The 26,171-nt window shown below is 39.5% G+C and overlaps 1 protein-coding gene across 7 annotated transcripts in view; it reads left to right on the top strand.

Annotated features, from left to right (window-relative positions):
• TERB1 (telomere repeat binding bouquet formation protein 1) overlaps positions 1-24,822 on the top strand; it is a 45,762-nt gene extending 20,940 nt beyond the window's left edge. For 6 of the 7 annotated variants that reach the window (XM_054453806.2, XM_054453804.2, XM_054453801.2 and 3 more), the window contains 10 exons: positions 1,443-1,595; positions 3,131-3,262; positions 5,198-5,323; positions 7,710-7,870; positions 10,123-10,469; positions 12,250-12,314; positions 12,912-13,007; positions 20,166-20,315; positions 20,618-20,683; positions 24,304-24,822. In XM_054453806.2, coding sequence (XP_054309781.1) covers positions 1,443-1,595; positions 3,131-3,262; positions 5,198-5,323; positions 7,710-7,870; positions 10,123-10,469; positions 12,250-12,314; positions 12,912-13,007; positions 20,166-20,315; positions 20,618-20,683; positions 24,304-24,491 — 1,484 coding nt within the window. In that variant the 3' untranslated portion in view covers positions 24,492-24,822. Of the gene's footprint in view, positions 1-1,442; positions 1,596-3,130; positions 3,263-5,197; positions 5,324-7,709; positions 7,871-10,122; positions 10,470-12,249; positions 12,315-12,911; positions 13,008-20,165; positions 20,316-20,617; positions 20,684-22,234; positions 22,351-24,303 lie in introns of those variants that run through there. The other variant, XM_063655251.1, reaches the window with a different exon arrangement.
• The last annotated feature ends 1,349 nt before the right edge of the window (positions 24,823-26,171 follow it).

Below are 26,171 nucleotides of genomic sequence, written 5' to 3'. Positions count from 1 at the left end.
GACTACAGGCACACACTACTGAGCCTGGCTAATTTTCAATTTTTTTTTTAATTTTGTAGAGATGGGGTCTCCCTATGTTGCCCAGGCTGATATTGAACTTCTGAATTCAAGCAATCCTCCTGCCTCAGCCTCTCAAAAATGCTAGGATTACAGCCATGAGCTACTACCACACCCAGCCTCTTTTTTGAAGATTTTTAAAAAATGAAAATACTTTCTAGGAAAGAAGTCTATTTTGAAGCTACCATAATATTGAAAATGTTTGCCTGCCCTTAAATAATGTTTCTGGGCTGGGCACCATGGCTCAACGCCTGTAATCCCAACACTTTGAGAGGCCGAGGCAGGCAGGTTGCTTTAGTTCAGGAGTTTGAGACCAGCCTAGGGAACATGGTCAAACCCTGTCTCTACCAAAAATACAAAAATTTCTAGCTGGGCATGGTGGTGCAAGCCTGTACTCATTAAAGGCATGAGCCACGGTGCTCGGCCCAGAATTATTTTCAACTAGGGAACAAAAGACTTCAGACTTAAAAAAATAGATACCAGTCCTTGAATCTTTGCTTGGAATAGTTATGACTCTCAGGGATCTGTTATAATTTTATGCTCCAAGAAGTAAAAGAATTAGGTGTAAATATGACGGATGAGATGTATGCTCTTTTAGAACAGTTAAATTACTTTGCATCTTGAAGAGTCAATCTGAGGAATTAGTTATGTTGGATTGCAGAAAATAGGCAGCTTGCCGAATACCAAGATAAATGAATGAATATATTCTTTATAACTCTATTGAAAGACTTGTTTAATAATGTTGAGGGTTAGGTTTTTTTTTTTTGGTTTTTTGTTTTGTTTTTGTTTGTTTTTTGAGACAGAGTCTTACTCTGTCACCCAGGCTGGAGTATAGTAGTGTGAGCTCAGCTCATTGCAACCTCCGCCTCCCAGGTTCAAGTGGTCCTCCTGCCTCACCACCTGACTAACTGAGATTATAGGCGTGCACAACCACACCCAGCTTATTATTTTTATTTTTAGTAGAGATGGGGTTTCAGCATGTTGGCCAGGCTGGTCTTGAACTCCTGACTCAAGCAATCTGCCTATCTCGGCCTCCCAAAGTGCTGGGATTACAGGCATGAGCCACCATGCTCGGCCTAAAGGACAGCTTAATAATGCCATTCTTACAAAATAGAGCAGTTCTTACTAAATGAAACAAAAAAGATTTCTAATACACAAGAAATACTGTAGTTTTACTATGTCAAAGTAAGATACTTACATAAATAAGTAATCTATTTTATGATTATGTATAGCACAGGTAAAGATTGGATTTTTAATTCTTTAATTTTGGGATTTTTAGAAAGTATTTGAAAAGGTCAATGTTATATTTAATGCAAATTTATTGAATAAAACCATTCAGCTGTCTTGTTTGAAATATTAATAGTTTTGCTACTTTATTCTTTAAGCATATGTTCAGAAATACTTCGTATCTGTGGGTGGACTGGATATATTGTCTCAAGTTCTCATGCAACTGGAATCTGATTCACATGAGACTCTTTCCAGTGCTAAACTTGCAGTGGTTGTGACAAAGACTGTGGATGCATGCATTGCCGATAATCGTGAGTGACAGTGCTTACTAGTTTTTTTGAAATTGAATTTTGTTTGAATATAGCATGAAGAGTGTTGAAATAGTAGATTGAATAGTAACATGGTTTAGACTAACAGTTTCTCACAAGTGGAAGGAAGTGTTAGAAAGTATCCAACATGGCCTGACGCAGTGGCTCACGCCTGTAATCCCAGCACTTTGGGAGGCCGAGGCGGGCAGATCACCTGAGGTCAGGAGTTCAAGACCAGCCTGGCCAACATGGTGAAACCTAGTCTCTACTAAAAATACAAAAATTAGCCAAACGTGGTGGCGGGTGCCTGTAATTCCAGCTACTCAGGAGGCCAAGACAAGAGAATCGCTTGAACCTGGGAGGTGGAGGTTGCAGTGAGGGAGCTGAGATCACGCCACTGCACTCCAGCCTGGGTGACAAGTGCAAAACTCCGTCTGGAAAAAAAGGCAGCATTAAATTAAAAATTTCAGGCTGTGTGTGGTGGCTCACACCTGTAATCCCAGCACTTTGGAAGGCCAAGATGGGAGGATTGCTTGAGGCCAGGAGTTTGAGACCAGCTTGGTCAACATATTGAGACTCCATCTCTCAAAAAAAAAAAAAAAAAAAATTAAAATTTCAGATGAGAAACCAAGGGATATTTTTGAGATTAAGAATGGAAAACCCAATTTATGTAAAGAATACATCTCTTTCTGCTAAGTATGAGGTCAGATTTACCCAACACAGCATTACTAGTGAGTGGCAGAACCAGACTTGAACTCATGGCTGCTGCTTCTCACATGTGCAAACACTGAAGAGTAAGAAACTCTATTCTTATTCACAAACAACTAGGGGGCAAAAAATAGATGGTTTTTTAAAAAGTGGTTATTGAGGACCTGCTATATGCGGAGCTTTACAAGTAGAAAAATGATTAATATGTAGTCCCTTGAGGAATTCACAACTTTTTTGTTGATATTAGTATTGTTAGACTCTGGATGAACTCTGTTAAAAGCCACATTTGGAGAAGTATAGCTTAAAATGGTGGACTTTTTGACTTTTGTCACATCTCAACATAGCTTCGCATATGCTTCATTGCAGCAGTAAGTCAGTAGAACTGTGGTCAGTTAATAGTGTATTTTAAATGACAGCAGGAACTGATTATGTAGGAAAGTCTTTACTATCCAATCTAGATAAGAAGAGGTATGTAAGGGCAGAATAAGCATACTCAGCTTTTAGGAAGTTAGTGTTACTTCATCGTCACGGCATTCTGCAGAACAATTAAGAAAAAAATTCTTCAAAAAATTTGCTTTAGTAATATGTCTTTAGTATGGGAAGAAAGAGTAATGAGGGTTATAGTAATAAGCCACCATCTTATTACAATGAATTTATATTTTATTTATATTCACACATACACATATTTATTAGATGTTATGATATGTGTATATTTAATGTTATATAGATATATAACATTCTGCCTGAATAAGCTCTGAAAAATATATAGTATATATACATTTATAAGTTTTAAATTTGTACTATCTTTTTTTCCTATTTTATACTAATAGCTACTTTTGGGATAGTACTCTCCAAGTACCACATTGTTTCAAAACTTCTGGCATTACTGCTTCATGAAAGTCTGGATTCAGGAGAAAAATTTAGCATCATGCTTACTCTTGGTCATTGCACAGAGGATTGTGGTAAGTATTGGATTTATTGAGTGTGGTTATTAAAATAGTAGAGCGGAAATATACTTCTGTTTTTTTTTCTTCCAGTTGTGTGAAGGTCTTAAAAGTATTGCTTTTCTTCTAGTCATTCAGACCTCAAACTAGTCATTTCAGCTCCTAATTCTCCTTCACTCATTGTATTAAGTCAGTCATTAAGACCTGTAGTTCTACTTCTGTTTACCCCTCTTGATCCCTTTCTGTCCAGTTCCAATGCTGCTCTTCCAAAGTAGGCCCTCAAACCCACAACATCTTTCACCAATATTATTGCAGTGGTTTTCTCACTGCAGCACAGGGAGAAAGCTCCTTCCCTTCTATCTTCATTTTTCAGCCCACTCTGCACATTGCTGCACAAATCTGATTCTGTTCTCCTTGTTAAAACTTTCAAAGATTCTTTCTTTTTCTCCCTATTACTGTCTCCTCTCTCTTTTCTCTTTCTTCTCCCCCTTTTATTTTCCTCCTCCTCTCTACTTTCCTCCCATTCTCCCTCTGTTCAATCTACTCCTTCTTACCAATTCTCTCCACTTTCCTCTCTACCCCCTCTCTAATCTCTCTCTGCTCTTTCCACTCTCACTTTTCCACTCTCCTCCCTTTGCTCTCTCTTGCTTCTTCCACTCTTTCTTCCTTCCCTTACTTTCTACTCCCTCCATTAGTTTATCTATTCTTTCCCTTAACCTCTGTATCATTTAGGATTGATTATACCCTTTTTCAAACCAAGTGAGTTTGTTGGCTCTTATGAGTTATGATACTACTCTGTGGCTGCATTTCTGAGATCACTTATGAGACAGGTATTTTGTGTAAGTGAATTATTTTCTTTTTCTTTTTTTTTTTTTTTTTGAGACGGAGTTTCGCTCTTGTTGCCCAGGCGGGAGTGCAGTGGTGCAATCTTGGCTCACTGCAACCTCCGCCTCCCAGGTTCAAGCAATTCTCCTGTCTCAGCCTCCCGAGTAGCAGGGATTACAGGCATGCGCCACCATGGCCGGCTAATTTTGTATTTTTAGTAGAGACGGGGTTTCTCCATGTTCGTCAGGCTGGTCTTGAACTCCCAACCTCAGGTGATCCGCCTGCCTCGGCCTCCCAAAGTACTGGGACTACAGGTGTGAGCCACTGAGCCCGGCCTTAAGTGAATTATTTTCTATATTAATCCTTTTGGGGGCTGGACGTGGTGGCTCACACCTGTAATTCCAGCACTTTGAGAGGCTGAGGTGGGCAGATCATGAGGTCAGGAGTTCAAGACCAGCTTGGTGAGCATGTTGAAACCCTGTCTCTACTGAAAATACAAAAAAATAGCTGGGCATGGTGGCGCGCGCCTGTAGTCCCAGCTACTCGGGAGGCTGAGGCAAGAGAATTGCTTGAACCCGGGAGGCGGAGACTGCAGTGAGCCAAGATTGTGCCACTGCACTCCAGTCAGGGTGACAGAGCAAGATTCCCTCTCAAAAAAAAAAAATCCTTTTGAAACTATGTGTTTCTCTATTTAAAAAATTTGTTGTTGTTGTTTTGTTTTGTTTTTGTTTTTGTTTTTTGAGACAAAGTCTCACTCTGTTGGCCAAAATGGAGTGCAATGGTGTGACCTCGGCTCACTGCAGCCTCCACCTCCCAGGTTCAAGCAGTTCTTGTGCCTCAATTTCCTGAGAAGTTGGGATTACAAGTGCCTGCCACTATGCCTGGCTAATTTTTGTTATTTTTTGTAGAGACTGGGTTTCACCATGTTGGCTAGGCTGGTCTTGAACTCCTGACCTCAAGTGATCCACCCATCTCAGCCTCCCAAAGTGCTGGGATTACAGGAGTGAGCCACCGTTCCTGGCCTGTTTTTAAAATTTTGAACTATATTCATAATTATCACAAGGAAGAATTACGACCTCATATAGATAGTTTATGATAAAATCATGTCCTCTTTGTTTATGTTTCCAGAGGAAAATCAGTATGACCTTTTTAAAAACAATGGGCTTCCACTCATGATTCAAGCCTTAACTGAATCTCAGAATGAGGAACTGAACAAAGCTGCCACATTTGTACTTCACAACTGCAAAAAAATTAGTAAGTGTACTATTACTTTAAGAACATACCAACCAAAGTTTATAAAGGGGAATTTATTTCTGCTTTCATGAGCCAAGGCCTTATAGCTCTCAGATTCTTCTTACATTTGAAAAGCAGACTAGGCCCTGCACAGTGGCTCATGCCTATAATCCCAGCACTTTGGGAGGCCAAGGCAGTCAGATCGCTTGAGTCCAGGAGTTCAAGACCAGCCTGGGCAACATGGAAAAACTCTGTCTCTATTAAAAAATATATATATATAGAAAAAATTATCTGGGCATGGTGGCACATGCCTGCCAGCTACTTGGGAAGCTGAAGTAGAAGGATCATCTGAGCTCAAGAGTTGCTCAGGTCGAGGCTGCAGTGAGCTGTGTTTGTACCACTGGCCCTCCAGCCTGGGTCATAGAGTGAGACCCTGTCTCAAAAAAAAAAAAAAAAAAAAAAATCAGAGTATAAAATTTGGACATGACAACTAGGGTATATTCAGCATATACAAACCCATGTGGAAGAGAGCAGCAGTATAGATAATTCACTATTTTATGCCGTGTGCACAAATTTAGTTTGCAGGAATTAAATTTGTGGACTAAGGGTTATTTATGGTTAAATCATAAGTACATTCATTTATTTAAAAATGTTTGGGGCCGGGCGCGGTGGCTCACGCCTGTAATCTCAGCACTTTGGGGGGCCGAGGTGGGCGGATCACGAGGTTAGGAGATTGAGACCATCCTGACTAACACGGTGAAACCCCGTCTCTACTAAAAATACAAAAAATTAGCCTGGCGTGTTGGCGGGCGCCTGTAGTCCCAGCTACTCGGGAGGCTGAGGCAGGAGAACGGTGCGAACCCGGGAGGCAGAGCTTGCAGTGAGCCGAGATTGCGCCACTGCACTCCAGCCTGGGCGACAGAGCAAGACTCCGTCTAAAAAAAAAAAAAAAAAAAAAATGTTTGGGCTGGGCACAGTGGCTCACGCCTGTAATCCCAGCACTTTTGTAGGCCTAGGCGGGCGGATCACGAGGTCAGGAGTTCAAGACCAGCCTGGCGAACATGGTGAAACCTTGTCTCTACTCAAAATACAAAAAAAATTAGCCAGGCCTGGTGGCGCACGCCTGTAGCCCCAGCTACTCGGGAGGCTGAGGCAGAAGAATTACTTGAACCAGGGAGGCAGAGGTTGCAGTGAGCCGAGATCGTGCCACTGCACTGCAGCCTGGGCGACAGAGCAAGACTCCGTCTCAAAAAAAAAAAAAAGTTTGAGTTTCTGTTATGTGCCAGGCAGAGTGCTAGGCATCAGGGACATCACCGATACGGTGATAAAAAACAGTCTGTGTATTCACAGAGCTTAGTTTAACTAGAGAAATAGACAGTAACTCAAAAAATGAGATTATGTGTTATTATAAATTGACATAACAAGTATACAGGGATAGACCACAGGTCTTTAAGAGCCTATAACAAAGGAATCTGGTCTAGACGTGGAGCAGAAAAGGCTTTGGGAGGAAGTGATTCTTGAGCTGAGAACTGAATGTCTAGAGTTAATTAGGTGAAAAGAAAGGAATTTGTTATCAGCGAGTGTCTCAAGCATAAGCAACAGTGAGGCACAAAGGCCCTGTGATAGGAGGGAACCTGGTGCACTTAAGGAATTGATGGCCAGTGTAGCTTGAGCTCAGAGGGCAGTGGCCATGATAAGAATTTTGATCTTTGTGGAAGAAAAACTGCAGACACAGTATGTTTAAAAAAAAAAAAGGATTATAGGAAGAAATCAATTTATGAACATTATTTTTTTAAAAAAACTACTTTTTTTTGAGACGAAGTCTCACTCTGTCGCCCGGGCTGGAGTGCAGTGGCTCAATCTCTGTTCACTGCAGCTTGTGCCTCCTGGGTTTGAGGGATTCTTGTGCCTCAACTTCCGGAGTATCTGGGAATATAGGTGCGTGCCACAATGCCTGGCTAATTTTTGTTCGTTTGTTTGTTTTTTTAGTAGAGGTGGAGTTTCACCATATTGGCCAGGCTGACCTTGAACTCCTGACCTCAAGTGATCCTCCCGCCGCCTTGGCGTCCCAAAGTGCAAGGATTACAAGTATGAGCCACTGTGCCGGGCCTAAAAAACTGACTACTTTAAAACCAGTATCCATGTACCTGAGGGTGTTTATGTGTCTGGCATAACATATTTGCATGTTTTTTCTCCTGTAACTCTGAAGAGTAAAGTCTGATTTATGACTGTTTGAGTCCTGGGCCTCTGCTAGGTACTCTTCCACTCACTTTTCAGTACCAATTAAGCTGTTAAGATAGTCTGGATGGAAAAATTTAGAGAAAGGAGAGGGTGGGCTGTGAGGTTGTCCTTATATACGAAGTGTTTAAATAACTTTTCATTCATTGTTTTTTCCCATATTACATAGCTGAGAAATTATCTTTAAGTCTAGGAGAATATCCTTTTGATGAAAATGAAACACAGCAATTAAAGGACATAAATGTGAAGGAGAATAATCTTGAAGAGCACTGGAGGAAAGCAAAGGAAATTCTACACAGAATAGAACAGCTTGAAAGAGAAGGAAATGAGGTTGGATTCTTTGTTTTAAAGAATATAGAACTTTTTTCAAATTTTTAAAATTTCTTTCTTTTTTCTCCATACTACACTGACATATAAATTTTTTGTTAATTTTTTTTGAGACAGAGTCTTGCTCTGCTGCCCAGGTTGGAGTGCAGTGGCACGATCTGGGCTCACTGCAACCTCCGCCTCCCAAGTTCAAGTGATTCTTATGCCTCAGCCTTTCAAGTAGCTGGGATTACAGATGTGTGCCACCACACCCGGCTAATTTCTTTGTATTTTTAGTAGAGACAGGGTTTCCTCATGTTGGCCAGGCTGGTCTTGAATGCCTGACCTCAAGTGATCTGCCTGCCTTAGCCTCCCGAAATGCTGGGATTACAGGCGTGAGCCACCATGCCCAGCCAATATTTTTTAACAGCAGAGGTTGGAGGGTAAAAAATTTTTTCTTCCCAAGTTATTTTTTAAAGTTTTAAATGGTTTTAAATGGAAAACTCCATAGTAATACTGGAAGAATCATGCTTTGACATAAAACAACAAAAAAAAAGATTTTTAAAAAGTAGAAATGATGACTGAAAAGACAGGAAATGTGGAATATTGAGCCAAGAGATCTAACATCTGAATAATTGGGGTTCAAGAAAGAGAAAAGTAGTAATAATCTAATAACTTCTTTCCTCTTTATATAAATATATTTTTCTATGTATGCATGCTTTGTGTTTTTGTATATGCATATATGTTAAAAAATAAAAACATAGTGTCCAAGTTAGTATAATATAGTGATTTTATTATTTTAATTGTCTGAGTAGTATTCACTATTGCAGACGTGCCATAATTGATTTAACCAGTCCTTTATTGATGGACATGTAAGTTATGTTTAAATTTTTACCATTGCAAACGACTCTAAATACCTGCTACACATGTACCCGTGTGTGTGTGTGTGTGTGTGTGTGTAACAGCTTTAATGAGATATAATTCACATACCGTACAGTTCACCCATTTAAAGTACAGTCAACCCTTGGTATCTATGGGGGATTGGTTCCAGGACCTCCCACAGATACCCAAATTCATGGATGCTGTGAACTTTAGGGAAAGTTTAGGCAAGTTATTTAATCTCTTTGTGCTTTAGTTTCATCATCGATAAATGGAGAAAATAATAGTACCTCTCAAATACCTAGATAGAGTTTTTATTATGAAAGATACTGTCAAATTGTTTCACCACAGAAGTTGTATCAACTTACACTCCCACTAGCAATGTTTAAGAGTACATGTTTCCCCACAGCGTTTTGATCTTTGTCAGTGTAATAGATGAAGAAAAATATCTCAGTGTAGCTTTAATATTTATTTAAGTGGGATGGAACATTTTTTCTTGTGTTTAAGAGCTATTAATATTTCCTTTCCTATAAACTATCTGTTCATCTTCTGTGCCTGCTTTTCCATGCTATCGTTGATCTTTTTTCATATTTCATTATAGTAGCTTTTTATAAATGTTATTTTTAAAAATTATCCTTCAGCTTGGGCAACATGGCAAAACCCTGTGTCTACAAAAAAATACACAATTAGCCAGGTGTGGTGGTGTATGCCTGTGGTCCCAGCTACTCAGGAGGGTGAGGTGGGAGGATTGCTTCAGCCCAGGAAGTCGAGGCTGCAGTGAGCTGTGATCATGCCACTGCACTCCAGCGTGGGCAACAGAGCAAGACCCTGTCTCAAAAAATATATATATGTATATCCTGTTGCTTAAGATATATGCTTTATACATGTTATTTCTGGGTGTTTTGATTGTCATTTGGTTTTGCTTCTGGTTCTTTATTCCTGAGATCCCTGCCCAGAGTAACGTTTTTGGTCTCTAGAAGAATTAAAAAAAAAATTTTTTATGTGGTCGAGTATATTAGTTTTGTTTTATTATTTAATTTTGGGTAATACTTGGAAAGGTCTTATACCCCTTGAGAATATTAAAATATAATGGTTTCTTTTAGAACATATATGACTTTGTTTTTATATTTAAATATTTGGTTCATTTTGACTTTTTTTTTGTATAAGCTGTGAGATATTCAACTTATTTTTTTCACCAGATGGCTACCCAATTGTCCCAATATTGTTTAATGAATAAACTCCCTTTTCTTCCTAATGTAAACTGCCTTTTATCATATATGTTCTATTGGCAATCATAAACTTTTTCTTCATTCTTCATTATTTAAATGAAGTATAAATTGGATTATAAAGGGAATGGATTATATTGAAATTATTTTCTTGCCATTTTTACACTATAGGAAGAAATACAAAGAGAAAGCTATCAGGATACTATTTCATCTATGAACATAAGTATTCAGAATACATGGAAACATCTCCATGCAGATCAGATTGGTCAAGGTAGCAAAGCAGAAGATGAGGATAAAAGCCATTCTAGACAGTTACAGAGTTATAAGTCCTATGGAGTCATGTCTAAAGCATGTACAAATGATGACCAAATGAAGACACTGTTAAAGAGCGCAAATCCAGTCCATGCTTGTTACAGGGAGAGTGAGCAAAATAAGACTTTATATAAAGCCAAGTCAAGCTGCAATCAAAACTTACATGAAGAAACTACTTTTGAAAAGAATTTTGTTTCTCAATCAAGGTATAGTTTAATAATTGTGTGTAACTTTTATTTATTCAGCAAGCATTTATTGTGTACTACAGTATGCCACACTGTTAAATACTGGGCATGTAGAAGTGACATGATGAAACATGGTCTTGGGAAGAGCCTAAAGTAGGAAGTGTTGGGAAAGGAGTTTGGACGGGGAGGTATGGGCCAGTTCATCTAGGGTCTTGCAATGTCATACTGTGGATTTTGGGTTTTAACTCACAGGGTATAGGGAGTGATTGAGGATTTTAAATTGAGTGGCGTAACAGATTTGAATTTTAGAAAGGATACTCAGAAAATAAAACCTAAACGGAAACCCTTTACTTGAAGTAACAATGCATACATTGATAATCAGCAGTATAGCAAAAACTAGTTTTTAAATTTAATGTGATAAAGGGAATAGGATGTGAAGAAAATTTGGTTTGGGTTTGCCCCTTTGTTTGTTCCCTGCACTTTGTCTCTAGAACATAGTCTTTTTCCCTTGCAGTTAGTTTGTGGGGCTAGACCTGGGATTGTAGCTTTTCTTAAACCCTTTATTGGGTTGTGCTCTTCTGATGGTTACTGTACTTGGGAAAAATGAAGAGGATGCTGCTACATTTCGGGCAGGTTGATGGGTAAACTAAGTACCAGGAAGAAGGGTTACACTAATACCACCCCTTTTATCTGTTTCAAGACCATTCTTGATGTTAATTTTAACTTGATTGCTCAGGTATGGGAATTGGAAAGCAGTAAGATATGGTCCTGGGCCAGCCTTCTTGACCTCCATCCCAAGCTTTCCACCCATACCCTTCTTTCTCCTATAGAGTTAGCCATATTTCTTTCTTTTTTTTTTTTTTTTTTGAGAGAGTTTCGCTCTTGTTGCCCAGGCTGGAGTGCAATGGCGCGATCTCGGCTCACCGCAACCTCCGCTTCCCGGGTTCAAGTGATTCTCCTGCCTCAGCCTCCCGAGTAGCTGGGATTACAGGCATGTGCCACTATGCCCGGCTAATTTTCTGTATTTTTAGTAGCAATGGAGTTTCTCCATGTTGGTCAGGCTGGCCTTGAACTCCCGATCTCAGGTGATCTGCTCTCCTGAGCCTCCTAAAATGCTGGGATTACAGGCGTGAGCCACCGCACCCTGCTAGGGTTAGCCATATTTCTACCTCAGCCAACTTATTAATATTTTCATCTCTTTGAAATGCTTTTTTTCTCCTATGTAGTAGCTCCTACAAATATAAGTACATGGACAGATAGCTATAACTATAAAGCTACTGCTATGCCTGCTATCTGATCTACAGTTCTTGCCTTTTTCTGTACTGCCTGTTATCATTGTGACAGTATAATCAAAACTTGTATTTATTCATCAAGGACTACAGGGTTCAAACATACAAATGTTTTGGGGGTTAGGAAGGATTTTTAAATTCAGTTCTTTAAATGATTATTGTTAGCACTTTGCCATCCTCCACCCATGTTCATTTTTGCTCCCACTGATTTTGTTCTCTCCTTTTTGCCTTCATCTCTCCTACTTCCTTCTTTTTATAATCTTTTTCTTCCATGTTTCTTCTGGCATCAATACTATTGCCCTCTGGAGTCTTGTTTGACTCTAGCTCTAGAAACATGGCTGTAATTGTTGCAGGCCCTACTTTGGCAGAATTTGGTAGATTTTGGTAGATCGTGATTCCGGGTTGCTTTTGCCCACCAAACACCGAAAATCACAACACTGCTTACAGAAACGTTGGTCCACACACCAAACAGTATGTTTACTTTTAGTAATCTGGTGTCTATTTTCTTTTAGTGACCATGTTTTTAAACACCCAGTTCACATTGCCAAAAATATAAAGCAGCAGTTACCAGTAACAGGTATGATTAAAAATGTTTCTTTGGTTTTTTAATAAAACAGATATTTGGGTAACCAGTATAGTTAAAAATGTACATTGGCTGGGTGCGGTGGCTCACGCCTGTAATCCCAGCACTTTGGGAGGCCTAGGTGGGCAGATCAGCTGAGGTCAGGAGTTCAAGACCAGTCTGGCCAACATGGTGAAACCCCATCTCTACTAAAAATACAAAAATTAGCCAGGCGTGGTGGCAGGCACCTGTAATCCCAGCTACTCTGGAGGCTGACGCAGGAGAACTGCTTCAACCCAGGAGGCGGAGGTTGCAGTGAGCCGAGATCATGCCACTGCACTCCAGCCTGGACGACAGAGTGAGACTCCATCTCAAAAAAAAAAAAAGAAGTCTATTGGTATATTGGCCCTCTAAAGTATAAGCCACCTCTTTGACTCTTTCTGTTGTAAATACCTTCCATTAAGATCCAGAATCTTTCTGTTTATTCACCAGCATGACTGGAGGCATAGTACTAGGCTAAGGTTTATGAAAAGCTTGATATTTAATAAATCCTTAAAATATCTGATTCTTTTCATTAATCCAAAAATCCTTCATTTTGCAATTTTTTTTCAGATCCATTTACATTATGTTCAGATATAATAAATAAAGAAGTAGTCAGTTTTCTAGCAACTCCCAGTTGTTCCAAAATGTTGACGTATAGGTGCTCAGGTAAGTATTTTTTTAATTGCAGTTGTTTCACAGTCAAAGCCTTTTATGATATTAACTAGAATTTTTTTTTTTTTTTTGATACGGAGTCTCACTCTGTTACCCAGGCTGGAGTGCAGTGGTGCGATCTTGGCTCACTGCACTCTCCACCTCCCTGGTTCAAGTAATTCTTGTGCCTCAGCCTCCCAAGTAGCTGGGATTACAGGTGCCCACCACCATACCTGGCTAATTTTTTTTTTTTTTTTGTATTTTTTTGTAGAGACAGGGTTTTACCATGTTGGCCAAACTGATCTTGAACTCCTGACCTCAAATGATCTGCCTGCCTCAGCCTCTCAAAGTGCTGGGATTACAGACATGAGCCACCACGCTTATTGTAATTAACTAGAATTTATAATAGTTCTACATGTATGATTTACTTTGTTCCCTTTGGAGAAATAATACTGTGGAGTATCAAAGCATTCAAATTAATATCTTCTATCTGGGCCAGGTGAGGTAGCTGTAATCTCAACACTTTGGAAGGCCAAGGCTGGAGGATTTCTTGAGGCCAGGAGTTCAAAACTGGCATGGTCAACATAGCGAGACCTTGTCTCTATAATTAAAAACAAAGCAAAACAAAAAAAACACGTTTTATCAGCATCAGGCTGAGCTTCCAATATTTGTATTATGAATAAACACAGTTAGTACCTTTTTATTACTTTATTATCTTTTTGTCATAATACCATCTATAAATTTAACCTTACTGAGTAAAATAAACATTTTTTAATGTTTTCAGAGAGCCAGTTATTACTAGGTATGCATTCTGGATTATCCTGTAAACATAGGCATTAAGTTTTAAAAATACCTATTTTTATATTTATAATATGTAAATGTTTCTACTATTTCATGTTCATTATTTGTTTTTTCTGCAGGGCTCTTGTAACTGTTCCACAATACTTATTCCATCCCTTCTCCTCCTCCTTCACACCCCGGTATTTCTTATTTGTTCATCTTGCTGTTGTACTCTGCTCTATGAACAAAATTGAGGTTCTCTATATTTGGCTCAGAACATCATTGTTCTTCCCTCTTGGATGAAGAGGTTATCTCTGTTCTTCTAAAACTGATGTCTGGCCATAAGCTGAATCTCATATCTTTTTTCTCTCCACATTTTAATACTAATTGCAAAATCTTTCTCTTCACTTCCATTCTATTCATTAACTCCTTTTGTTCCACCTTGAACTATGCTCATTTTTCCTCATCTTAAAAAAATACCCAATAGTTTGTTTGATTTGCTATCCTTTCAAGTATTCATCCACTCCTCCCAACAGATGCACATATCCCATTAGAAAGTAAATGTATTAGGCCGGATGTGGTGGCTCATGTCTGTAATCCTAGCACTTTGGGAGGCCGAGGTGGGTGGATTACCTGAGCTCAGGAGTTCAAGACCAGCCTGGTCAACACAGTGAAACCCCGTCTCTACTAAAATACAAAAAATTAGCTGGGTATGGCAGCATGCACCAGTAATCCCAGCTACTCGGGAGGCTGAGACAGGAGAATTGCTTGAACCCGCGAGGCAGAGGTTGCAGTGAGCTGAGATCATGCCATTACACTCCAGCCTTGGTGACAGAGTGAGATTCTGTCTCCAAAAAAAAAAAAAAGAAAGAAAGAAAGTAAATGTATTTAATAAGAATAAAGTACAAATATTTCTTTCAATGTAATTGTATTATTTTTTCAAATGGCTACTAAGTTGTTAGAACATAAATACTTATTAAGTTGTTTTGGATCTGACAGAATCATTAGGCATTTCTTTTGGCTTAGAGGTGCCATGAACCTAGAAAGTTTGGGAATCTCTGGTCAAAAGTATTCTGGGTGGCAGAGTGGATGTTCTGTAATTGCTTAGTTTGTATGAGATGGTTCTTTCCTTGTTCCTTTCTCCCCTAGTTACCATTCATTCATTCCACAAACATTATGGAGTGCTTAGTCCTTGGCTGGCACTGGAATCGAAGATGAATAGAACTCAGTCTTCACCTTTATCTTTCTCTTCCTGCCAGATTGCCACAAGTATTCTCCTCAAGACCTAGTCTATAGCACTTACGCAGTTCTTTCACTACATTTACTTTTGTAGCATCATCTATCATTTTATTGATGGTTTTCAAATATGTGTGTTGACTTTTGGCTTCTAACGTGGGCTATAGCCTTATTCTTTCATTTCCAGTAGTTCTCAGCACATACCCACTTCAATATCTTCTTGTTATTTTAAGCTTAATGTATCCTAAACACAACATCCACAGCATCTTTCTTCCTTTTAAATTGGCCTCCCAACTCACTGCTTTTCTGTCAGTGTTGCCACTATTTGTCTGGTCTCCCAGACTTTAAGCCTTGAATCATCCATGACTGTTCTCTCTCGTTCCGTCCCTTATTTCTAGTCTATCAAATTTTGTTCTTTTTTGCCACATAGGCCCTTTTTGTTTCATGCCTAAATTATCGCAGCCATTTTCTAGCAGTCTTTGTCTCAAGCCTCTCCAACTCCTAAGTATAATATGCATATCACTGTTAACTTATCTTCTTAATATGTGCTTTATCGTGTCATCATGCTAAAGAACCCTCAGTGCTTCTCTGTAACCCACTGAATCAACCTCTCTGCCTGGCTTTCAAAGTTGTATGGAATTTTGTGCTGCTTCCACTTGTTAAATTTTACTGTACATTTACTCTGAATCTGCTAGAAATGTGCTATGATTATTTCAAACTTTGCCATTTAATCAAGTACTGAATTTCTTGAGAATTATCCTAAACGTTTCCCTTATCCCAACAGCTCATTATTCATCAAACTCTGCTAATTTTACCTCAGAAATCTCCCGTTCTCCCTGCAAATGCCTTGTTTCAAAATCCCTTCATTTATTTTCCGGACTACTAAAGTAACCTCTCAACTGATCCTCTTGCCTTCAGGTGCCCTTTCTACAAGACAAATGAAATTGTGTCATCTTCCTGCTTTAAATAAGTATCTCTATGTTCCTCCCTGTTGCCTTGAAGAGAGTTAAAATTCCTTAGCATGGCTTTCAAGACTTTTCTTGGTCTGGTTCTCTGCAACCCTCCCCAGCCCCACCTTTTCTCCCATACTTCTCTGTACTCTAGTCATATTAGAGTGTCCATGATTCTCTGAATACTATGCTTTTTCACACTTCAGTGGTTTTGCACATCTTTATTGTACTGAAATGTCTTCATCTCAGCCAACTATCTGCGTGGCCAACTTCTAGTCCTTTAGGAATGGGCCACTAATACAATTAGGTGACAAACTGATGGAGAACTTTATAATGGATGGACATGGCTGACATTACCTGAACCTACCAATCTATCTTTTTTTAAAAAATGTTTTTCCAACTTTTATTTTAAGTTCAGGGATACATGTGCAGGATGTGCAGGTTTGTTACATAGGTAAACATGTGCCATGGTGGTTTGCTGCTGATCTATCTTAATATTTTAAAAAAAGAGGGAGTTTCTCTAACCCTGTTGGCTCAAGAGGCTGCCCAATTACAATTTCTTTTTTAAAAAAGAGAGAGACGGACAATATGTACCTCTTAATATGATACAGTAAGAAACATACAATACTACCTGCATGGAATTCTGGTAAAAATACTTGAACCTGAATCTGACCAATCATTTAGATTTAATTACTAGTTTATAGGACACACAACAACATTTTAAAAGACACAACTAGGATGCAATCAGCAAAACTTAGCCTTTGAGAAACTGTAGTACAAATGACCTAGTATCTTCAGTAAGTAAATGACAAGGAAGAGAGGGGAACTGGTAGATTAAAAGCACCTTGACATATGTTAACTGAATGTAAGTCAGACACAATGGTGCGTGTGTCTTTAGTTCCAGCTACGTGGGAGGCTGAGGTGGGAGGATTGCTTGAGCCCAGGAGTTCAAGTCCAGCCTGAGCAACATAGTGAGACCCTGTCTCTTAAAAAAAAAAAAAAAAAAAAAAAAAAAAAAAGTAATGATGAACCTTATTTGGATCATGATTCCAACAACTAACTTTCAAAAGAAATTTTTGAATTGATAGGGAAAATTGAACACTAGATGTTAGATTATATTAAGCATGATTTTTTAGGTGTCATAATAGTTTTATCTCTTTACAAAAAGGGGTCCTGGCCGGGTGTGGTGGTGGCTCATGCCTATAGCCCAGCACTTTGGGAGGCTGAGGCAGGTGGATCACTTGAGCCCAGGAATTCGAGAACAGCTTGGGCTACATAGTGAAACCCATCTCTAAAAAAAATACAAAAATTAGCTGAGTGTGATGTTGCGTGCCTATAGTCCCAGCTACTTGGGAGGCTGAGGTGGGAGGATTGCTTAAGCCCAGGAAGTTAAGGTTGTAGTGAGCTGAGATCATGCCACTGCACTCCAGTCTGGGTGACAGAGTGAGACACTATCTCAGAAAAAAAAAAAGTCCTGGCTGGGTGCAGTGGTTCACACCTGTAATCCCAGCACTTTGGGAGGCTGAGGTGAGAGGATTACTTAAGCCCAGGAGTTTGAAACCAGCCCTGGGAATGTAAGGAGACCCTGTGTCTACAAAAAATAAAAAATTAGCCAGGTATGGTGGAGCATGCCTGTAGTTGTAGCTACTTAGGAGACTGAGGCTGGAGGATCACTTGAGCCCAGGAGGTCAGGGCTAAAAGTGAGCTGTGATCATACCACTGCACTCTAGCCTGGGTGACAGGGAGACCCTGTCACAGGAAAAACAAACAAACAAAAAAGCAATTCCTTATCTGTTAAGGATGCATGTGAAGTATTTACAGATGAAATGATACTTTAATGTAAATTCCAGGTGTCATAATCCAGTGCATACGTGGGGACAGAGCTGAGTAGGTAGAGGTATAAATAAAATATGATTAGCCATGAGTTAATAATTATTGAAGCTGGGTGATGGATATATGGGAGTTCAGTGTTTGAAATTTTACATAATAAAATGTTAAAAACAAAAAAGATGACTGAGCTTAAGGATCACTTCTTTTGGATATCTTCCCTTAACAGGGACTGTTGCTCAAAACCAGACAAACTAGATATTCCTTTTTCTTTGTTTTGAGACAGAGTTTCACTCTGTCGCCAGGCTGGCATGCAGCGGTGCGATCTCGGCTCACTGCAATCTCTGCCTCCCGGGTTCAAGCAATTCTCCTGCCTCAGTCTCCCAAGTAGCTGGGATTACAGGGGCGTGCCAATACACTCAGCTAATTTTTGTGTTTTTAGTAGAGACGGGGTTTCACCATGTTGGCCAGGATGGTCTCCATCTCCTGACCTTGTGATCCACCTGCCTAGGCCTCCCAAAGTGCTGGGATTACAGGCGTGAGCTGTCCCGCCCAGCGTTTTTTTTTTTTTTTTTTTTTTTTAAGAGACAGGGTCTTATTCTGTGTAGTGGTGTGATCATGGCTCACTGCAGCCTTGAACTCCTGGTCTCAAGGGATTCTCCTGCCTCAGCCTCTTAAGTAGCTAGGACTACAAATGTGTGCCACCACACCCAGCTAATTTTTTTTTGGTAGGGACAGGGTCTCACTGTGTTGCCCAGGATGGTCTTGAATTCTTGAGCCCAAGTGATCCTCCCACCTTGGCCTCCCAAAGTGCTGGGATTACAGGCATGAACCACCACTCTCAACCCTAGATGCTCTTTTCTTTTCTTTCTTTTTTTTTTTTTTTTTTGAGACAGAGTCTTGTTCTATTGCCCAGGCTTGAGTGCAGTGGTACAATCTCGGCTCACAGCAACCTCTGCCTTCCAGGTTCAAGCAATTCTTCCACCTCAGCCTCCCAAATAGCTGGGATTACAGGCACCTGCCATCATGCACGGCTACTCTTTGTATTTTGAGTAGAGACGGGGTTTTGTCATGTTGGCCAGGCTGGTCTTGAACTCCTGATCTCAAGTGATCTGCCCACCTCGGCCTCCCAAAGTGCTGCGGTTACAGGCATGAGCCACTGCACCCAACCTACATGTTCTTTATCTTTTCTTTTTTCTTTTTCTTTTCTTTTTTTTTTTTTGAGATGGAGTCTCGCTCTGTCACCCAGGTTGGAGTGCAGTCATGATCTCAGTTTACTGCAACCTCTGCCTCCTGGGTTCAAGCGATTCTCCTGCCTCAGCCTCCCAAGTAGCTGGGACTACAGGCACCCGCCACCACGCCTGGCTAATTTCTGTATTTTTAGTAGAGACGGGGTTTCGCCATATTGGCCAGGCTGGTCTCAAACTCCAGACCTTGTGATCAGCCCGCCTCAGCCTCCCAAAATGCTGGGGTTACAGGCATGAGCCACTGCACCCAACCTAGATGCTCTTTGTCTTTTCTTTTTTCTTTTTTCTTTTTTTTTTTTTTTTGAGATGGAGTCTTGCTCTGTCACCCTGGTTGGAGTGCAGTCATGATCTCAGCTCACTACAACCTCTGCCTGGCGGGTTCAAGCGATTCTCCTGCCTCAGCCTCCCAGGTAGCTGGGACTACAGGCACCCGCCACCACGCCTGGCTAATTTTTGTATTTTTAGTAAAGACAGGGTTTCACCGTATTGGCCAGGCTGGTCTCGAACTCCTGACCTTGTGATCAGCCCGCCTCAGCCTCCCAAAATGCTGGAATTACAGGCGTGAGCCACTGCGCCTGCTCTAGATGCTCTTTTTCTTTTCTTTTCTTTCTTTCCTTTTTTTTTTTGAGACAGAGTCTTGCTCTGTCGCCCAGGCTGGAGTGCAGTGGCACAATCTCAGCTCACTGAAACCTCCACCTCCTGGATTCAAGTGATTCTCCTGCCCCAGCCTCCCGAGCAGTTGGGACTACAGGTGCATGCCACCACACCCAGCTAATTTTTGTATTTTTAGTAGAGACGGAGTTTCACCATATTGGCCAGGCTGGTCTCGAACTCCTGACCTCATGATCCACCCACCTTGGCCTCCCAAAGTGCTGGGATTACAGGCATGAGCCACCGTGGCTGGCCTAGGTGCTCTTTTTCTAAAGCACCATAACTGTTCATACCTCCCTCCCAGCACTTATTTCACTCTGTTGTATTTGTTGTCTTTACTCCCTCATATGATTTTGAGCTTCTTGAGGTATTTATAGTTCCTGATTTTACTTCATTTACCATCATATAGATATTTGCTTTCATAGATTTGTTACTAGATATTTTGTGACATCTACACATAACTTTAATTTGTTTTCTTTTAGGTTGCATAGCAGTAGAAAAATCCCTGAATAGCCGAAACTTTAGCAAGCTCTTGCACTCTTGCCCATACCAATGTGATCGTCACAAAGTCATTGTGGAAGCTGAAGACAGATATAAAAGTGAACTAAGGAAATCACTTATCTGTAACAAAAGTAATTAATTCAGCAGCTTTAAAGTTGTAATTATGGCTATACCTTCTGAACTATTATCTAAAGCATTAAATATATTAAAAACTAGAGGGTAAAATAATCTTAAAAAGAAAATCTGTCTCTAAGCAACCAGTAATAGAAGATGTACCCAGGGAGTAGTCTTAGACTGTTGGTTTAAAAATTCTTCCTAATCTACCTAAGTATTCCCACTAGACGGGGGAATAAAGGAAATATACTAATGGAATTGATATGCTATTACTCAGATTGATACGCTAAATGTGCTAAATGTTTTCCATATTTTTCAGAAATTCTGCTGACCCCACGTAGAAGACAACGACTCAGTAATGAATCTACTACCCCTGGAGGAATAAGTGAATATATTTAATTTAATTTTTTTTTTTTTTCTTGAGACAGGGTCTTGCTCTGTTACCCAGGCTGGAGTGCAGTGGAGCAGTCTTGGCTCACTGCAGCGTCCGCCTCCCAGGTTCAAGTGATTCTCCTGCCTCAGCCTCCTGAGTAGCTGGGATTACAGACATGTGCCACCACACCCTGCTGGTTTTTGTATTTTTAGTAGAGATGAGGTTTCACCATGTTGGCCAGGCTGGTCTCAAACTCCTCACCTCAAGTGATCCGCCCACCTTGGCCTCCCAAAGTGCTGGGATTTCAGGCATGAGCCATTGCACCTGGCTGAATGTATTTAATTTTTAAATGAACTTAAATTTCATATATTCCTGAGAAAGAAGAGAACAGCTGGGGTGTGGTTCTCAGTCTCATTATTAATGGATCTTAAATGATAAACCTTGCCTCTGATGAGGGTCAGACCTTCTAATAAAAGAGACTTTCCTCTTCCCTTCATGTTGCTTGCTCACTCATTGCCTGCCAGCAGGGGAAGGAGCAGGAGGAAACTAACATTTATTAAGCACCTGCTAGGTGTTAGGTGTTGTATAGATATTATTTCCTTTAATTCCTATAGTAATATTGTAAGTTAGATATTAATTTGCTATTGTAAGGCATAATTATTAATAGTTGGTAAGTGGCAGAACTTAGATTCAAAAAGCCATTCTCCAGAAGCCCTTGTTCTGTCCTCACATTTCTATTTTAAGAACAAAATTATTATGCACAAGTGCTTCAGAGAGACTTTGCAGGAGGTTTTTGATCATAACTATAGTGCTTGAAACAATAAAAATTGAAGAGACAAATAGTATAAACCTTAAAACTCTGCTTAAAAAATAAAAATGCCTCTTAAACAATTAGTTAATTTATGGGAATTTTTATTTAACTATAGGGTTAACATTTCACATTGATCACCATTTCCGATGTATCAGAAATTTAAATAACATCATCATTTTCTTTTATTCGTATGGAGTTAATACCTGCAGACTAAAATAGGTTGGATATATTAATTAGTAACATCTATAGAGCCACTCTGTTATTTAGACATTTGGACGTGATACATTCAGGAAGCATTTTGCCACATATATTTATTTGGCTATTTTCACTGCCAAAACTTTCAAGGAAATTTCAAATTTGCTTTTTTATATCTGAGTCTTTTTCTAGATTAAAAGTTCTGCATGCAAATTATAATTAAGTATAGTACCACTACAGATGAGCCCACTTTCTGAAGTAATGTTTTCTATAGTAATTGTGAGAAAATGGGTGTTTTTTCATAGAAACATCATGCACTTGGAGATCTTGTTCTTGACAAGGGCTTGGCATCAAATTAATAATAGGTGTTTTTCAGCAACATGTCTTCAAAGCAAGTACGTAACAATGAAAAATATGCTGTAATTTATTTGCATATTAAAATAATTTGCAGAACTTCATGAAATGTGCATAATAATGGTTATACAATGATTATATACAGCGGTCCTATATACTGTTAAGTGACATTGAGCTCAGAAAAACATGCTTTTTTTTTGTAGGTAAGACTTGCTTTAGCTAAAACCAAATAATCTGGCCTACTTTTTAGAATTTAGAAAGGAACCTTGAGAAAGTAGTGATTCTTACATCTCTTTCACAAGCCGGCCAGGAATATTTGGTATGTTGCCATTTTTTCCCCCCTTGATAAACTTAACCTTTTTTCAGGATACTCACCACCATTCATTTAATTATACTTTATACTCAAATGTGAGCCCATTCTTCTGAGAAGGGACCACTGTCCTAAGCATTTACAGATTTCCCCAAGGCTCTATTTCAGGATGGATTGGTGTTTTGAGAGGGCTTGAAAAATAAAAGAGTCCTTAGAATTAAGCCCTCTTGCCCATTTTCCCTTGCTCTTCCCTAATACCTAATATTAAGAGGAGCACTAAAGAAGTCACAGAGCGGGGAGCTTGGGGTGTAGAGAGCTGCTTCCTTCTTCCAGGCTGCTCAGTACTGTGCTGTAGGAATCTTTGAGGATTTGGGCACAGATATTAAGTATAAAAGTCAGAGAGATGGCAGCCACAATGGAAAAGTGGGGCTTTACATGATCAACTCCAGGGCTCAATATCCTGAAAGTTATAGTAACCAATCTAGTCCTGATTATTATGGGTTCAAATCATTTAGCAAGGGAAGTTGAAACCTATTTCTTGGATAGCCACAGTTTTCCAGTATACCCAAAATGAAGGAATAATTTAATTGATAAGTTTTGAGATAGTTTTACCACTAATTTTTTTCTCTTAACAAATATTTATTGACTACCTACTGTGTGTCAGATACTATTCTAAGCACTGGGGATACAATGGTGAATAAAATAGATCAAAATTGCTGCCCTCATGGAGCTTACATTCTAAATAATACTATTAAGTAATAAGACATTTACACTGATATCTCAGCCTTCTGCTGGGAAGATTTTTTCATCTGTTTTAAAAGGTCTGAACTGTGACTCTTAGAAAAGGTAAACAAATGGCTGTCTTGGCCTGCAAGGGCAAGATTTTCTAAGGGTGAACCAGGACAACTGCACCCAGTACTACGAAAGTAAATAACAGCCTCAAGTGGAAATACAAAAAACTTCTCCTCACCAGCATCTACCCACATTGATAACATGAGATAATAATGAATGAAAAAGCTTAAAGAAAGCTATTTCCTAGTAATCGTCACCAGAAAATATTTGTTTACAGATACCAACTGTATATTCTTTCTTTATAGAAAGTATCCCTTAAAAACCAAAGTTAAAAATTTCCTTCCCCATTGTGCAGCCTATATTTTGAGTTTTGATCTAGCTGACCACGTGTTTTTAAAAGCAAATTTCAAAAGACCCTTATTCTTAAAAATATTATCAAACCTAATATTTAACAAGTGTTGATATTCTTTTCTATTCTATCAAGTTATGGAGCCCTTTGGGAAGACTGTATCTGTAAGATACGTAAGCTGTTTTTTATTTTTATTTATTTATTTATTTTGAGACAGAGTCTTGCTCTGTCGCCCAGGCTGGAGTGCAGTGGTGTGCTCTCAGCTCACTGCAACCTCTGCCTCCCGAGTTTAAGCAATTCTTGTGCCTCAGCCTCCTGAGAAGCTGGGACTACAGTCATGTGCCATCATGCCTGGCTACTTTTTGTATTTTTGGTAGAGAGAGGTTTTTGCCACATTGACCAGGCTGGTCTCGAACTTCCGACCTCAAGTAATCCACCTGCCTCAGCCTCCCAAAGTGCTGGGATTATAGGCGTGAGCCACCGTGCCTCGCCGGTAAGATGTTTGTTAACTGTCCTCACAGGAATGTTGAATTAACAATCAAATGTTTATAAACTTTTGTTTCTTGATTGAAAGATGTTGTATTACTACTGTCAATTAAGTTATAATTACTGAAGAAGTCACAGTGATAGCAACTAGCTTAATATTAGGCACTCAGGTTTTTAAAATTGAAGTGGGTTTCCACATGATGAGAAGCCCTGGCATTTCTCACTCTATAGTTTATATCCTTAGGTATAAGTTAAGCATATCCAAATAAGCACTTATTTGCATCTCAGGACCTTTGTTCGGCAAATACTAATATATTCTACCATTCTAATTACAGAAAAAAGAAGAATTCGCAAAAATTTTACTGAAGAAGAAGTAAATTACCTTTTCAATGGAGTTAAGAAAATGGGAAATCACTGGAATTCAATTTTGTGGTCTTTCCCTTTTCAGCAAGGACGGAAGGCTGTGGACCTTGCTCACAAATATCACAAGCTGACCAAACGCCCCACGTGTGCAGCTTCTTGATTGAAAGAAGACTGTCAGTTTTTAGTTTGGATTCTTAAAATACAGTGCCTTTACATTTAAAGTATTTTTCTAAACTCTCATGAGAAGGAATGTGGAAATGAGAATACAGTTTTCATTAAACAGTTTTTGTGATGCTGAAAATCATCAAATTACAATGATTTATAAAGCAAATATATCTTCAGGGTACAGATTAGTAAGAAAATTCCTTCGTAAGATCGAACATTTGTTTAGGAATATGCTTTTATTTTTCCTTAAGCTTAAAGGACACAGAGAAAATAATTAGCCTTTAAATGTTATTTGACATTATATTGCAATAAATACTATGTGAGACATTTGGATTTTAGTATTTTTATATGGTACAAAAGTCCCTCCCCAGAATTCAGAAAGAATAGTTCCCCAAGCTATTTAACTAAGATTCCCACACACTAAATCAATATTTGGCATTTTGTTAATTAAAATGTTTCCTTGGATGTGGTGGTGGCCCATATTTGTAATCCTAGCACTTTGGGAGGCCAATGTGGGAGGATCACTTGAGGCAAGGAGTTTGAGACCAGCCTAAGCAACATAGTGAGACCCCTATCTTTACAAAAAAATTTAAAAATTAGCTGGATGTGGTGGCATGCCCCTGTGGTCCTAGCTACTTGAGAGGCTGAGGTGGGAGGATTGCTTGAGCCCAGGAGTTCGAGGATGTAGTTAGTTATGAGTGTTTCACTGTACTCTAGCCTGGATGTGAGCAAGACCCTATCTCTTAAAAAAGTTTCCTCTTCTATTGTTTACTGTAGTATCCTAGAGGAAAAAAAAAAGTTTCTTCTTCTAAAGACTAAGTATGCAGTTGCTTTGAATACTCCCACATTGTATAGTCAGGTTCACTTCTTTTTGGTATGTTTATTTGCTTTAGCTTTTCAGAAATGTCTACACTTTCCCCTCTTCTCCCTCTGTATCTTTATCCTTCATATTGATGAGCCCTAGTTACTTCATGTTGCAGCAGAACAATGTCTTGTCCCCTTATGAGTTTAGTCACTGACCACTGGATACCTCTGTCTTTGAAAAATGTGTCCAGAAATGTCACCCTAAGAAATCCAGCCTGACTGGCATGGGGGGCTAGCTTCTTTGTTAGCGTCAGTGAGGTTTTATGGGTTCTACCCTAAGATGTTTCTTGGCATTCTACATGACCAACTCTTAGATTATAGTTAATACAGTAATGACGTTTAGATTATCATTTTTATTTCAAATAATTTCCTTTCCTATTCCTATGCATTTTTAAATTTTTTTACTTTATTTGACAGAGTCTTACTCTGTCGCCCAGGCTAGAGTACAGTGGTGTGATCTCAGCTCACTGCAGCCTCTGTCTCCTGGGTTCAAGCAATTATCGTGCTTCAGCCTCCCAGGTAGCTGGGATTACAGGCACATGCCACCGTTCCTGGCTAATTTTTTTTTTTTTTGTATTTTTAGTAGAGACGGGGTTTGGCCATGTTGGCCAGGCTGGTCTGGAACTCCTGACCTCAAGTGATCCGCCAGCCTCGGCCTCCCAAAGTGCCGGGATTACAGGTGTGAGCCACTGTACCTGGCCTTCCTATGCTTTTTTGTTAAACTCTTCCACAGGACTTTAATAGTTCCTGCTAAATTTCAACTTGTTAGATTTAGTCTCTGCTCAGTTTGTCATGCAGTAGATAAGGCAAC

The sequence above is a fragment of the Pongo pygmaeus genome, chromosome 18 (genome assembly GCF_028885625.2).
Source record: "Pongo pygmaeus isolate AG05252 chromosome 18, NHGRI_mPonPyg2-v2.0_pri, whole genome shotgun sequence".
In the NCBI taxonomy this organism is placed as follows: Eukaryota; Metazoa; Chordata; class Mammalia; order Primates; family Hominidae; genus Pongo; species Pongo pygmaeus.
The sequence above is the reverse complement of the archived record's forward strand: the minus strand, read 5'-3'. Positions and strand labels throughout refer to the sequence as shown.